The sequence below is a fragment of the Polistes dominula genome, unplaced genomic scaffold, assembly GCF_049000335.1.
Source record: "Polistes dominula isolate Pdom_NZ unplaced genomic scaffold, Pdom_raw_medaka contig_24, whole genome shotgun sequence".
Classification (NCBI taxonomy): Eukaryota; Metazoa; Arthropoda; class Insecta; order Hymenoptera; family Vespidae; genus Polistes; species Polistes dominula.
The window spans coordinates 1,333,301-1,347,969 of NW_028301150.1; the positions used below are offsets into that span (position 1 = coordinate 1,333,301).

General features: G+C 26.6%; 4 protein-coding genes across 6 annotated transcripts; 2 read left to right on the top strand and 2 right to left on the bottom strand.

The window, feature by feature from the left end:
- Window positions 1-458: 458 nt before the first annotated feature.
- AsnRS (asparagine--tRNA ligase) lies at window positions 459-3,397 on the bottom strand. The gene is made up of 10 exons (XM_015317826.2): window positions 3,240-3,397; window positions 3,001-3,083; window positions 2,404-2,814; window positions 2,178-2,335; window positions 1,918-2,061; window positions 1,700-1,848; window positions 1,487-1,615; window positions 1,155-1,404; window positions 815-1,078; window positions 459-737 (listed from the first exon to the last, which is right to left on the bottom strand). The coding sequence occupies exons 2-10, from the start codon at window positions 3,050-3,052 to the stop codon at window positions 606-608; spliced, it is 1,689 nt and encodes a 562-aa protein (XP_015173312.2). The 5' UTR covers window positions 3,053-3,083; window positions 3,240-3,397; the 3' UTR covers window positions 459-605.
- A 412-nt stretch (window positions 3,398-3,809) lies between these two features.
- Window positions 3,810-4,968, top strand: LOC107064792 (dnaJ homolog subfamily C member 17). Its single transcript, XM_015317835.2, has one exon. It carries the CDS (start codon window positions 3,952-3,954, stop codon window positions 4,816-4,818), a length of 867 nt encoding a protein of 288 aa, XP_015173321.2. The 5' UTR covers window positions 3,810-3,951; the 3' UTR covers window positions 4,819-4,968.
- A 139-nt stretch (window positions 4,969-5,107) lies between these two features.
- Window positions 5,108-9,965, top strand: LOC107064790 (uncharacterized). Of its 3 annotated transcripts, none has more exons than XM_015317828.2 (8): window positions 5,108-5,680; window positions 5,792-6,001; window positions 6,340-7,074; window positions 7,151-7,384; window positions 7,468-7,534; window positions 7,616-7,777; window positions 7,856-7,961; window positions 8,042-9,965. In XM_015317828.2, the coding sequence occupies exons 2-8, from the start codon at window positions 5,905-5,907 to the stop codon at window positions 8,132-8,134; spliced, it is 1,494 nt and encodes a 497-aa protein (XP_015173314.2). In that variant the 5' UTR covers window positions 5,108-5,680; window positions 5,792-5,904; the 3' UTR covers window positions 8,135-9,965. The 3 variants fall into 3 exon arrangements, with proteins under 3 accessions (XP_015173314.2, XP_015173316.2, XP_015173315.2); XM_015317830.2 differs by having other exon boundaries at window positions 7,874-7,961; XM_015317829.2 differs by lacking the exon at window positions 5,108-5,680 and having other exon boundaries at window positions 5,748-6,001.
- LOC107064819 (gamma-Tubulin at 37C) lies at window positions 9,715-14,124 on the bottom strand. Its single transcript, XM_089177565.1, is given in 10 exon segments — window positions 9,715-11,816; window positions 11,891-12,073; window positions 12,194-12,325; window positions 12,489-12,600; window positions 12,717-12,911; window positions 13,011-13,093; window positions 13,095-13,148; window positions 13,222-13,368; window positions 13,465-13,667; window positions 13,940-14,124. Coding segments are annotated over 10 exon segments (1,359 nt in total). The 5' UTR covers window positions 13,989-14,124; the 3' UTR covers window positions 9,715-11,615.
- Window positions 14,125-14,669: the final 545 nt, after the last annotated feature.

A 14,669-nucleotide genomic window follows, 5' to 3' on the forward strand; every position in this document is an offset into this window, starting at 1 on the left:
TCTATTGAGACCGCCTAAAGAGAGCGCCTATCACGAAGAAGCAGAGGGCGCTGTTATCGCAGTTACTTCAGTCTGCTACTAGCCATGCGCGGAGACACTAGAAGAATGTCATGTTGCCATATGTATAAATCACTGTTTATCCATATATATTAAGGTATTTATTTTTATGTTTATACTAGTTTATACAATAAAATTGATAATAGTTGATATTGATTAGATATCAAAATGAAAAAAATAATAAAGATTAAATATAAAACAACAAATCTATTTCAGTATTTAATGAGGTTATGTGGATGCATTTACATGCAAATATGAAAAAAAGCATGTAACTTGCTGATACATTATATTGATAAATTACATTCATATATTATAATTTTTGTTTTATATATATATATATATATATATATATATATATATATATATATATATACTTCATAATAATAAAAATGATGCACCCCTTATGTCATTCTCTTCTAGAGAATAAATAAATTTATTACCTATATTACATAATTGTGAAAATTAAGTTAATCATAAGTAATTTTGTTGGTTTGGAACTATGAAAATTATATTCAGTTTCGCATAAGCAATTTTAGAAGACATAAAGCTTAAGGACGACAACGTTCCAGGAAACGTGGATATAAGCACACTTCTCGAATATGGTACCTATTTAGCAGCCAACAAAGAAATCGTTCCAAGCCCAACCCATATCCTCCATGTGGACAGGAACCATATTTTCTCTGTAATCAGTAACAAGTTTTAATAATGAATAATTATAAGTAAAGTAAGCACATTTTTATTTTATTTGATTATTTACCTGATCCGTATACCAATAGTATGGTGTAGGATCTATTTTAGCCCGAGAATAGCCTTCTAGCAATTCTTGATAGTTCCAAATACGCATTGAACCACCTACTATTTCACCAACATTAGGTAAAAGAACATCTACAGATTCTGTAAGTCGCTTGTCTTCTGAACAACGCTGCATATAGAATGACTTAATTTCTACGGGAAAGCGACAAAGCATAATAGGCTCATTAATCATGTCCGTCATTCTTCTTTCTGGCATTTCTGGGATATCCTGAAAGAGATATCATTTAAAATATTACAATCATTTTTCACTAATCAAATTATCAAAATAATAAGATTTGTTATACCTCTCCAAATTTGTAAAAAGTTCCATCTTCTTTAGTAATACCATTAGCTTTCAAAAATTCAATAGCATCGCTATAGTTCATTCGCTTGAATGGTTTTTTGGGTATTTTAAATTCTGGATTTAATTCTTTCACTAAATGACCAAGAGGAGATTGTAATACGCGTTCCACTACATCGCATATCAAATCTTCTAATCGATCAAGTAAATCATCGAATGTTATAAAAGGACATTCTGCTTCGACATGAGTATACCTACAAGTTTGAAGAAACATTCATTTAAACATTATACAGTAATACATCTTAATGTAACAAATATAAAAATGATTATTCTTACTCAGCAAGATGTCTTCTTGTCTTTGATTGTTCCGCTCTGTATGATTGAGCAATACAATAAACGTCACCCATTGCTGGTATACATGTTTCAAGATAAAGCTGAGAACTTTGAGTCAAATATGCTTTTTCTCTGAAAAAATATATTTACTTCAATTTATTTTCTACACGCAAATTATTGACGAATTTTTTTTTTATATTTGTTATATTAATTTACCCAAAGTAGTCTAATTGAAATAAGGTTGAACCACCTTCTACTTGAGTTTGTACCAATGTAGGAGGTGTTATTTCATAATAGCCTCTATTTTTATAATGATCTCTAAATGCTTGAGTTAATATAGATCTCATCATCAAAACGCGTGCCGTCTATACAATAAAATAGTATATTAATATAAAATAATTAATATAACAGACAATTATATCATTGTTACATACATTTTCGCCACGAATCATAATATGTCTGTTATCTAATTGTACATCAGGAAGAGCTTCTTCATTCAAAATGGAATCAGCACCTCCCGGTGGAGCATCTCCGATCAATTTCCAATAATCAACGCACAATTCATGGCCACCAGGTGCCTATAAGTTATGTGAATATTAATTAAGATGTACATTTTTAATTATGAACAATATTATTTAATAAATTAATGTTTAATATCAATTACGAGGACATATAGTAGAAATAAAAATCATACACTTTTTCCTTCAGGCACACATTTTAAAGTTCCAAATAATTCTACTGATGCTTCAGTAGAAAGTGTCAAGGCATCATAAGTTTGACATAGTTTGTCATTTAAAACACATTGTAAGAAACCTGTTCCATCTCTCAGCGTAATGAACATAAGGGCTTTACCTTTGAATGAACAATTTGATTAGTAAAGATAAGATATTTAATTAGATAAATGATATAATTGTGCATACCTTGTCGTCTCAATCTATGCACCCATCCAACTATTTTAATTCTTTTGTCTCTAAAATTGAAAGCTTCTTTTATTTTAATCTTCGTTGCCTCTGGAAGACTTTTATCTTCCTCAATGACAATTTCTTTAGCTTCCTGTAAATTTTTCAATCTTTTCTCTTCATCTTCTTGTAATTTTGCTTGCTTATCCTCGTTCTTATATTGCTCCCTTGTCCAGATTTTTTGAACTTTTTTTAATTGAGATTTACTAGCCGGTTCGTATCTCCTTTCACTATCTCGTGAATCTTGGTAAATCAATGGGAAAGGTTCTTTCCCAGCATGTCTCATTGCTTGTAAAATTGTCTTAAAAGGATTTTGTTCAGTACCATCTCCAGTTTCGTCATTACCGGTTTTTTCAGAAGTGTAAATTTCTCCTAAAAATAATACAAGATATACATTATATACAAATATACAAATTTTCATCAAGTAATTATATCTTTTAATAGTAATGTTTCACAATATATTTTAATTACAGTCTGTAAATGTATTAACAATTGCATCATATCACATGTACAAGTAAAGTCTTTTCTACCTTATGTTATAACCCTATAAATACATACCTAAAGTTAAGTTAGATAATTTCGGCAGCGTTTTATCGGGCATGGTGAACATATAATTGTTCTCCAATTATCTGCAAAAGAAACTTAGAAAAAAAAATAATTTATTATAATTTTATTTTAATTCAAGATGTGCATAAGAGTACGTATAGTCAAAATCAAATCAAGTATATTTAAATGTTAATCTATTGTTTTAAGAATGAAACATATGATATTGTAAATTAATTATTTAAAAAACTAACAATTTTAGTTTTGTCTATACTGCTCCAATGAAATTAATGTTATCTTCTGATCCTTTAATTCCTTTTTTATTAATCACTGCATGCGCACTATTCACTTGCAAAGTCAATTTTCTTTTTCCTTATATATTTTTTGTTCTTTTTATTAAATGTCGTCGTAATCCTTGCAGTTGATTGGCCAGTGATACTTTTGTCCAATAATGCATTGTCCAATAACGGTTGTACAACAGTAAAGTAAAAGTACTGGAAAGAAAAGGAAGCAGAAGGTATAGTAAAGTGCAATCTCTAAAGTTGTGTAAGTGGAAATGTCTCTGCATGAATATAGCAAAAAACGAAAGGTTGATGTTGTCTCTTTCTAACTCATGCGGTACCGGCGCATGCGCATTAGACTTGCCGTGCTTACGTACACGTATGTATACGAGACCAGCAATCTTAACCTCTACTAGCAGATTAATGCGCATGCGCCGCTCAGCGTAAGTTAGAGAGAGACAACATCAACCTCCTATGTTTTATCTCTTTTTATTTCGCCGACAGGTTTTATGCTGGCTTGTCTGCTCTATGTGTAGTATCTCTGTGGCAATCTCACTAGAAAATTTCGTGTTGCATCTTTATCTCCCTAGGAATATATTTTTGTTGTACATGTGATTAAAACTATTATTGTCCTGTCATCGTTTTTTTGAGTTATATTATGCATAAGTAATACGTAAATAACAATATGGATGTTTACGAGAAATCATTAAATATATTAAGTATCCCTTCAACAGCTACAGTAGAAGAGGTTAAGAAAGCTTATCGTAAAAAAGCTTTATTATGTCATCCAGATAAACATCCTGATAATCCTCGTGCCACAGAATTGTTTCATGAAATTTCTAAAGCATTAGAAATTTTAACAGATTTATCAGCACGAGCTGCTTATGAAAAATTACTCATCGCTCGAGAACAATCTAAACTTCGTACCAAAGAACTTAGCGTTAAACGACAAAAGTTTAAAGAAGATTTGGAAGCTAGAGAGGAAGCTTATAAAAATGCATCGAATAAGAAAACAACATTAACCGAAGAAGAAGAATTGCAAGCTGAAATAGATAGATTACAAAGAGAAGGTTCAAAATTATTAGAGGAAGAAATAACTCGTATGAGAGAAGAAATAGAAAAACAAAATCGTTTATCACAAGAACAAACAGATAACAGTTCAAATTATAGAATTAAAATTAAATGGAAAGTATCTAATAATGATGTAAACAATGGTGGATATGACTATGATTCTTTGTATCGTATTTTATATAAACACGGTGATATTGTTGCGCTTGTTTTTTCAAAGAAAAAGGGTAGAGCTATGGTTGAATATAAAAATAAGAAATCTGCTCAAAGTGCTGTAGAAATAGAATTTGGTTTTGCTAATAATCCTTTGATACTAGAAGGACTATGGTTAAAAGAAAAATCAGCAAATTTTTCAAAAGAAACTTATACACCTAAATATGTACCTAATGTAGAAAACAAAATGTCAGATGAAGATTTTGAAGCTTACGAAGCTCTCGTTTTAAATAATTTAAGGAAAGCCGAAGCTGAAAAAAAAGAAACTTGAAAACATGAATAATAAAATATTTATTTTTCTATAATACTGTAAAAAGTTAAATATAAGATTTCTTCTATTACTTTTTTTTTTTATTTAATAGTTTAGATTAGTATACTTTAATTAAATATAAAACTAATATGAATATTATTTAGAAAAGTATACATTTTCTTGTGATCTTTTTATTTAATGTATAAAATTTCCCTCTAACATTTTTTCTTTTATTCTATCCTAATTAGTTTTCTTTTCTTATGTATATATATATATAGAATGTCAATGAATAAGACTGCTATTGAAAATGAATGAAAAATAAATATTATCATAGACATATCAATTGATTTATTAGAACATTGAATCAAAAATTGCAGTCATATTAAAATAATATTACTCATGATTATGCATTATATATATATTTCTTTAATATAACAATTTTAAGAGATAGTATAAATCACAAACTTGTTATCTTTGGTAGTGTGTTTGATAGAGACAACGATATTTCCGGGATGATTTATGTACATAATCTCATACGAATACAATTGCGGTTATGTTTATCTACAAACCGTTATATCAAACTGATTTCACAAGAAGTACGTTGTTTAAATATTGTTTAATTAAATAGTGAATGTTGAACATAATAATTGAAAAAATGGCTTCTGTGTCTGTTACATTTTTTCAATGATATATTCTCAATTATTTTGATTAGTATAATCGATTAATGAATAATGATACATGAATAGGAAAAATAAATAATCTTTCTAATATTTATATCGATTGAGAGAGATAAATTGTAATTAAATGATTTGATGTTTAAAAAATAGAATTATTTGTATATAATTAAAGGTTATTATCCGATTAACCACGTGACCATACGTATGTAAGTGACCGTCAAATCCTTGAATTGACTGATTAGAATTGCATACATGTATAGTAGTTTATCGAAGTACCGGTGACGCTTAAAGGGCAATGGCGGGGTTATTGATTGCAGGTGAACGTGACCGCGCAAGCTCTGTTTCCTTCAATGAAATGTCGTGCTTGCATATGGAACCGTTAACAAAGAGACAACGATAAAAACCTGTGGGTAAAACACCTACAGCTGTGATGATCAAAATGTCATTTAGTTTGATTATTAGTGCATGGCTAATTATTTTTGGTACTCTAACCAAATTCACCAATGGAGAATTTGAATTTTATCAGGGTAAGTTTTGATAATTGGTTTATTTCCTTTTCTTTTTTTTTTTTTTGCATATAACGTGATATGGTTATTAGTATGCAACTAATTTAATTAACTGCCTATGTTTCGCATTCATATATAATATATATAAAGTGTATATTCTTTCAACTGTTGTTAGTTGTGTTTAATTTGTTAAATAGTTACGTTTATAACAATGATTAAATTAAAGAGCCCTTGTGATTTTAATTGGATTACATATTAGCATGAAGAACGTAGGTAGTCCTTTGTAACATTTAAACATTATGCGGTGTTACCTAGAAATGTTATTAGTTTTATTTCTTATCGATTATATTTGTATTTAGATGCAGTTCCCGAAGCGCCACAAGATATAACCGCTTTAAAACAGTTTGCTGAATACATTACAAATCAAAATCGTAAACAACAAATGCATCATTCATATTTATTACCACTTCTGACCTCACAGATTAACATGAAACATCATTTGGATCTTACCGATCAAGAAAAGAATGAACTTTTTAAATCATTAAAAGGAAAATATCATTTCAACGATAGATTGAGAGATGAAAGATTAACACCATGGAATTACATTTCTCAGATTCAACCTAACGATTTAAAACAGACATTGCCTAAAAACGATTATAATCTCTTATATTTTGGTACCAATCCGATGCTTAAGAATGTTAAATATTACTTTAATCCTAAAGTACCTTATCGTAATAAATTTATAAAAGAAAATCCAAAGTATAGGGATATTGATGTTGCATATGTCCAAGACAAAATGTCTCCAAAAGAAACTCTGTATAATCCTGAAATTGATGATAATGTTAACAAAGAAGCATTGGTAAAGAAGTTTTTTCATCAAAATAATCTTATGTCTACAAATAGACAAACAATAGAAGAAAATAAAAGCTTCATACAACAAATTGAACAAATACAACCAGTTGAACAGATGCAACCAATTGAACAATTACCTAAATTTACATATTATCTTGGTGAACCTGATATAAAAGATAAACATCCATTTGCTATTAAACCTAATGATCCTAGGTATTATAAAGAAATCATTTGGAATGTTGGTAAAGTATAAAATGTATTGTTGATAAATATCATTTACTTTAGAATGCAAGGAGTAATACTTGTTATTTTGCACAGATACTAAAAATAATAAGGAATATGAAGAGATGACTGTCGAACCAATAACCAATAAAGAAAATTTATTAGTCGAAACAACTACTGTAAAACAATTAACGGATACAGATGTCAAGAAACACGATGAAGTAGAAGATATTAATGTTTCTACATTAATGGAAACAGAACAATCTGAAGAAAATCGTCCTTTTATTTTTGCAATGCCTCAAGATTTAAATGATGATATATATTTTATTGGTAAGATTACAGTGTCAATATTTAAAATATTTGTATTCTAATTATATCCGCTTGTTATATATAACATTAACATTTATTTGTAGCTATTATTGCTGGTTGCAGTGCTGCGGCAATGTTCATCTGTGTATTAATCAGTTTAACGTGGTGCAGGTAATATTTATAAATTTATCTTTTAATAAATTAATGTTTAAAGTATTCATGTATATTAATATATATATATATTTATGTCAGGTTGCAACGTGGAGTAAAAGCAGCTGCTGATATAGAATATCCAGCTTATGGCGTAACAGGTCCAAATAAGGACATATCACCTTCCGAAGACCAAAGACTTGCTCAATCTGCACAAATGTATCATTTCCAACATCAGAAACAACAGATTATCGCTATGGAAAAGTTTGTATTCATATTGTAATTCCATGAAATTAAATTTAAATGAAGTTTCTATGCATTTGAAACTGTACCTGCTTATAGTCGTACCTCTGCAACTAGAGATACGGGGTCTGTATCCGATGCAGAAAGCGATGAAGAAAATGAAGAAGGTGACTACACTGTCTATGAATGTCCTGGCTTAGCTGCGGTAAATTATTATTATTCTTTTATTACTATCGTTATTAGTATTATTATTATTAAAGTTGTTTTGTTTCGTTTTTCTTAAAGACTAGTGAAATGGAGGTAAAAAATCCTTTATTCAACGACGTGCCAACTCCAGCTACACCAGCGCATACTAATAAAGAAGAGGACCATATGTAGTTTCAGTAAATCGCAACCACATTTACTTTGAAAATCTTCTGTGGTGCTTAGCTCATTGTTAACGTACCATATCAAAAATAGCTATCTGTATTAAAGGTAACAAATTTTATTATTATTATTATTATTATTATTAATTTTATTATTATTATTATTATTATTATATGGGAAATACCACCCATAAGAAAAAAATATTTTAATGAAAACAAACGTACGAAGTATGATTGCAGTTTTTAAAAACAAAGCTTTTTAAATTATATTAAGATTTTTATATGATCATTTTTTTTTTTATTTATTTATTTATTTATTTTATTTTTTATTTATCTTTTTCTTTATATGAACATAAATAGTATATATATTTTCATAACGATAGATGATATTCAATACGACTATATACAGCAAACTTTAAACAGAATTTGATGCATTTTTATGTGTTGCATTTATATATTAGAAAATATTACATACAGAAATGAGATTTTTTATTGCATTTATTTTCATTGAATTATTATGATTATTTGTAAATGATTTTATTCATATATTATAACATATTATTATTATAATTGAATTCTGTATGGAAAGTTTTTGACTTGAAACTTATGCGCATTCATGTATTAATATATATATATATATATAAAACGAACAAATATTGCAAGTAGTCCAATATAAGACAGAATTACGACTATGAGTAGAAATAAGTACTTGATTTATATTAATGGATTTATAAAATTTCATATTTTTCATTATTTTGAATTTTTTTATGATCTTAATAAGCACTTTTGTTATACAAATGAAATAATTAATTACTATTTGCATGTATTTCTTATGATTGTTATAATAGAGATGAAAATATTATAATATGTGCAAATTGTAAAATGAAAAAAGAAGGTATATACGATATAAATTATAACAATAATGTGCAGGGTAATTCCTAAGTCATACATTAATTTATAGTCAAAGATTTCAAACATAATTGAATCATCCAAATCTTTTGGTTAAGCTTTTTTTTTTTATTATCATAATAGTGCGATTTATATGATGTATGCTTCATAAATGATAGTTTCTTTCTTTTGTAAGTTTTTATTTATTTTTTATTTTTGATACTGCAAATACAATATTGCCGAAAGTAATAGTAATCGTATAATACACGTATAAAAAAAAGAAGTACTTTTTGCATAGAGATATTACAGATAGAGGAGACAAATCATAAGCGATTGTGTAAGTGGAAATGTCTCTGCATGAATATATCCAAAAACGAAAGGTTGATGTTGTCTCTCTCTAACACATGCGGTACGGGCGCATGCGCATTAGACTTGCTGTGCTTATCGTACACGCATGTATACGATATCAGCAACCTTAACCTCTACTAGCAGACTAATGCGCATGCGCCGTTCAGTGCAAGTTAGAGAGAGACAACATCAACCTCCCACGTTCTATCTCTTTTTATTTCGCCGACAGGTTTTAATGCTGGCTTGTCTGTTCTCTATGTGTAGTATCTCTATGACTTTTTGAAAGTATTTATCAAAATATTAAAGTTAGGAGTACAATAAGAGTCCATGGAATAAAATTATATTTATAATTTTTGCATTTATATATATATATATATAAATATTATCTATGTTATTATAAATCATTCAATGTGTTGTTGGCAAACGTAAATATTTTTTTAAACAAGCTTGTCATTTTGCAGAGCTCTATTTTTCACAAATAATATTTCCTATATCATCCTGAAATTAATGACTAATGCCATGAAATAGAAAAGAATATTTTTGAAACTTATTTTTAAAACTTATTTTTTAAGTTATTATAGTTATTACCAAAAAAAAGAGAAAAATAACTAGTCAAAGCTTAGGTATAATATTTACTTCGCATACATTTATTGTATACTTATAATTATTTAAACAATTTTCAAAGATTGTAATGTGTCTATTGTTTAAATTATTGAATATATTGAAATTAATGCTTACAAGTTAATAAATGATCTTAATTTATTATAAAGTTAATATTAATAATTGATTATTTTCATTATATCGTTAGAATTCATATGAATTATTTCAAATTATAATACTGATTTGATATAACGGAACTTTTATTTTACATTTGAAATAAAATATATGAATTATTTATTATTATTATTTAATATATATATATATATATATATATTTATATAATATAGCACTTGTTGCTAAAAAAAAACAAAAATATATAAAATATATATTATTTTGTTTATATATTTTTATATAAACAGATTGTTAGCTGTATAGAGAGTTTATAAGATAAATACTATATTGCTATTCATATTAATTTTATAGCATGAACAAAAATTGTCATTATTATACTATATATTTATATATATATATATATACACACACATATATATTTTACCATATTAAGTTTTTTGCATTTTGAATATAAATTATAATGTTAACTGTAACTAAACTCAACCGTGGTGGGCACTAATTAGAACACTACTAAAGTTAAACTTCTTTAAAAAAAAAAAAAAAGAAAATAATAAATCACATAAAAGAGAACAAATGATTTATTTAATAAAACATTTATTCATTGTATTTAATATGTAAACATTATGTGTTGTTGCAGCATGGGTCTAAATTTGTACTCCTCGAATCTCTTTAGGATCTTTTACTATGTATTAATAAATGTAATACTATATATATATATATATATATACATACAAAGATACTGTACGTGATCAAATCTATATACAAATGAATTTTTTTGTTTCACTTTTATTATTATTTTATTAAACTACAATCTCATTTTTCTTCGTATGTATATATACACACGTATATATACATACATACATACATACATATATATATATATATATATGTATATGGTGTGTTAATATTATTCAATGGAATATAACATTACAGTTACATTTGCTAATATAAATTTAAATATTATTCTCATTATAATATTTTATGTTGCAAAGTATATATATAAAATATATAAAGATATTGTTCGACAAGTTTATAAATAAATTACGTCATAATTAATATTATTTGCTCTTCCACTCTGTGTAATGTTAATTACAAAAAACACATATGTAAAATGTTTTTATTTTAGTAAATAAATCGTTTCATTTCTTAAAAAGGAAAATTCATAATAACATATTATAATATTAAATTGAATACCTTGTGTTTTATCATTTGTATGCGTAACATACAATTTTATTTATTTAAAAAAATGATATTTTTTTTATTATTATTATTATTATAACAACTCTTATAGAAAATATGGCGAACTTAAACTAACTGGTTCATATATATATATATAATATAAAACTATGTTAATACTTCATTAGATAATTAATGATCTCAGAACAACTGCATTTAAGTTTGCAATGGAATAGTGTTGTATGGCACTAAAATACACGCAGAACATTGTATTAATATAAAATGATTAAAAAAAGTAATGTGTTAAATTGTGTGAAATATGCTACGCATATTAAATAACTTAGATATTTTTATTGTTCTTTAGTTGGACTCCACGTTAAATAATCGAGTTTAGTTGCTGCTTGATATTCTTTGACTAAATTTTCAACAACAGCTCTTGAACTATCCAATTCGTCAAGATTTTCTTCAAACATTTTTTCTTTTCTAAATTGTTCTAAAAATGCTTCTCTCTTACGTAATTTGTCATACTGTTGTAATGCTCGATCAAAAAGCTGAAATAGTATACAGTGTAATTATCAGTATATTTAAATTCATTTGATTAAGAGTATTATTCAAGTATACTTACCGATGATATGTTGGTATGATTGGCTAACATTAAACCTGATACACGATGTGTACTTTGTATATATGGTGATTTTCTAGAAAGAGCAACTTGTATACTAGCAGGTCCCCATGGTATAAATTGTGCTAACTTTCGTTCTCTTATTCTTTGTAAAGATTTATGCACTTGTGTCGGATCGACTTCACCCTATTTCATTTCCATATTAACAAAAATACAAGAATATGATTGAACTGCTGGTACTTTTAATAAATTATCATTTTATATTATTGAAAGATTATATATATATATATATATATATAAATTTACCTGTATAATGTTTAAAATAGATATGTAACAGTGAGCAGCATTTCTATCTAATGCAGCAGAAACCATCATGTTCTTTGGTTGCAGTAAACGTCTCATTACATCCAAAACAGATGTTTTCCTTACAGATGCACCCTATATAAATATAAATATATACAAAAATATAAATAACTTCAAAATATATTCGTATATTTTTGATTTATTTTGTATAAGCTATTAATTATTAATATGATTAAAAAAAAAACAAAACAAAAAAAATCAAATTGAAATATATACTTAATATAATATTTACATGTACCTCCTGGTCAGTAGTAATAGGTGTATATCCTGTCATTAAAAAGTGTAAACGTGGAGTTGGTATCAATGGAGCAATTAAGCTAACTAAATCATTATTCATATACGAAGGATACCTATAAAACATTATAATTGTATAATCAAATGAAATATGAATATAAATCAAAATACAACAGCTCAATGTACAGAAATATATATATATACATGTGAATAAATAAATGAGCAAAGATACCTAAGTGTTGTGGTGCTGACAGACATTATTGTAGATACAAGTTTGTTAATTTGTGTGAAAGTAGGATTCTGTATATGTAATCTGTCTGATGCAATTCTATTTAAAGCTGTATTGTCCAAGACAACAACACAATCCGCACAGTGAGTTAATCTTTTTAGTGTTAGTAAAGAATTATATGGCTGTACCACAACATCACTAGAAAAGATATACGATAATAGTATAAAATTAACATAATCATACTAAAAATATTATTTAAAGATACTGTAACTATATATATATATACATCCTAGTAACCTTATTTCATCCTGATTTGGAAAAACGCTATATGTTTCAATCAACTTTTTTGGAAATCTATCAGCAAGTGATTCTAACATAAAAAGATCCCATACCAGAACCAGTACCACCTGCTATAGAATGACAAAAGACAAAACCCTGAAATAAACATAGATATATTTATACATCTTTTATAAATATATATTTATAAATTAATTGTTAAATTGTATACCTCTAAACTGTCACTTCCATCTGCTTCTCTATCTAAAATATCAAAAATTTCTTCTTGTAATTTTTCTCCTTGATGATAACCAGATGCCCAATTGTTACCAGCTCCACCACCATGTTTCGATAAATAGATATTTTCTGGATTATAGAGCTGAATAGATATAGAAGATTAGTAAAATATTATTGACAATGTATAAATGTATGAATTATTTATATGAACTGAGTTGTTATGTTATCAGACAATTACTTTTGAATATGGAGAATTCATAATAGTATGAATGACTCTAGGTTCTAAATCTAATAATACAGCTCGTGGTATATAATGTTCATCATCTGATTGATAAAAAAAGACATCTTTTCTGTCAGTTCCATCTATGGCATAATCTTCTAAAATTCCTTCTGGACTGATGCCATGCTCTGCACATAATCTTTTCCAAAATTCAAATCCAACTGAAATCAAATAAATATTGAAATAATATGAAATTCATTTATCAAAAATATGATACGATTAACAACATACATTAGTAATATAATGAAGTATTTTAAACAATGCAAGAAACATTTAATTTTCGTTTGAAAGTTTACATAATGTTAAAATACAATCATTGTTTTAATCAACAAAATTCTTTTGGTTTTATTATCTTATAGATTATGTTACACATAATATCATTATAATAGTATATTAAAATATGTTTTATTATGTAAAATGACATATTCCTTACTTTGATTGCCACATTGGCCAAGTTGAAGTGTTATCATTTCACATGGCATTTTAATTGTAGAAAAATTAACTTTCAATCGGAAATGTCAAAATATATATTTGAATCTTACTTATAATAATACTGATCAAAAAATAAACAGAACATACATTGAATATAGACAAGAAAGTATGTAGATTAAATATATTATCAACGGATAAATATGGATTTAAAATGTAACAGAATTGCATATACAGGAATTTACATTATCGACAGCGATATTTTATCTTTGTTAATACTTTACGAGTTTACGTATTTTAATATTCTTTCTATGGTATAAGATTATTCGAAAGAACTTAAAAATAATTAATAATAATCAAACAATATTCATGTATTCAATAAATTTGATAAAAACATAACATAAGGTAATTATAATGCATTTGAATTTAAAATTGGCGCCAAAAATATATTTTATCTTTTTAGTACAAGCGAGGTGTGTCTCTGTCGGTAATTCAAATCAGTGTATATAAAATTCTGTCAAATGTCGGATGTATATGTTTCTGTTGATAGTATTTTGTTTATTTAACAAGGTTTCATTTGAAAGATAAAAAAATAAGTGAAATTACACTTAACATAATTATTTATATCTTACATCTTATATCAAAATTATCATGTGATATAATAAATATATATGCAGTACTTAATATATAATATTTATGAAACTTAATATTCATATGAGTATTATGTTTGATAC

Bases quoted from the DNA above. Each gene is read 5' to 3' on its own strand.
- AsnRS (XM_015317826.2), bottom strand. From the start codon at position 3,052: ATGTTCACCATGCCCGATAAAACGCTGCCGAAATTATCTAACTTAACT. The intron at 2,062-2,177 runs GTATGATTTTTA...CATAACTTATAG, and splicing joins GTGTGCCTGAAGGAAAAAGT to GCACCTGGTGGCCATGAATT. The intron at 1,616-1,699 runs GTAAATTAATAT...ATATTTTTTCAG, and splicing joins TTTCAATTAGACTACTTTGG to AGAAAAAGCATATTTGACTC.
- LOC107064792 (XM_015317835.2), top strand. From the start codon at position 3,952: ATGGATGTTTACGAGAAATCATTAAATATATTAAGTATCCCTTCAACA.
- LOC107064790 (XM_015317828.2), top strand. From the start codon at position 5,905: ATGATCAAAATGTCATTTAGTTTGATTATTAGTGCATGGCTAATTATT. The intron at 6,002-6,339 runs GTAAGTTTTGAT...ATTTGTATTTAG, and splicing joins AGAATTTGAATTTTATCAGG to ATGCAGTTCCCGAAGCGCCA. The intron at 7,385-7,467 runs GTAAGATTACAG...ATTTATTTGTAG, and splicing joins TGATGATATATATTTTATTG to CTATTATTGCTGGTTGCAGT.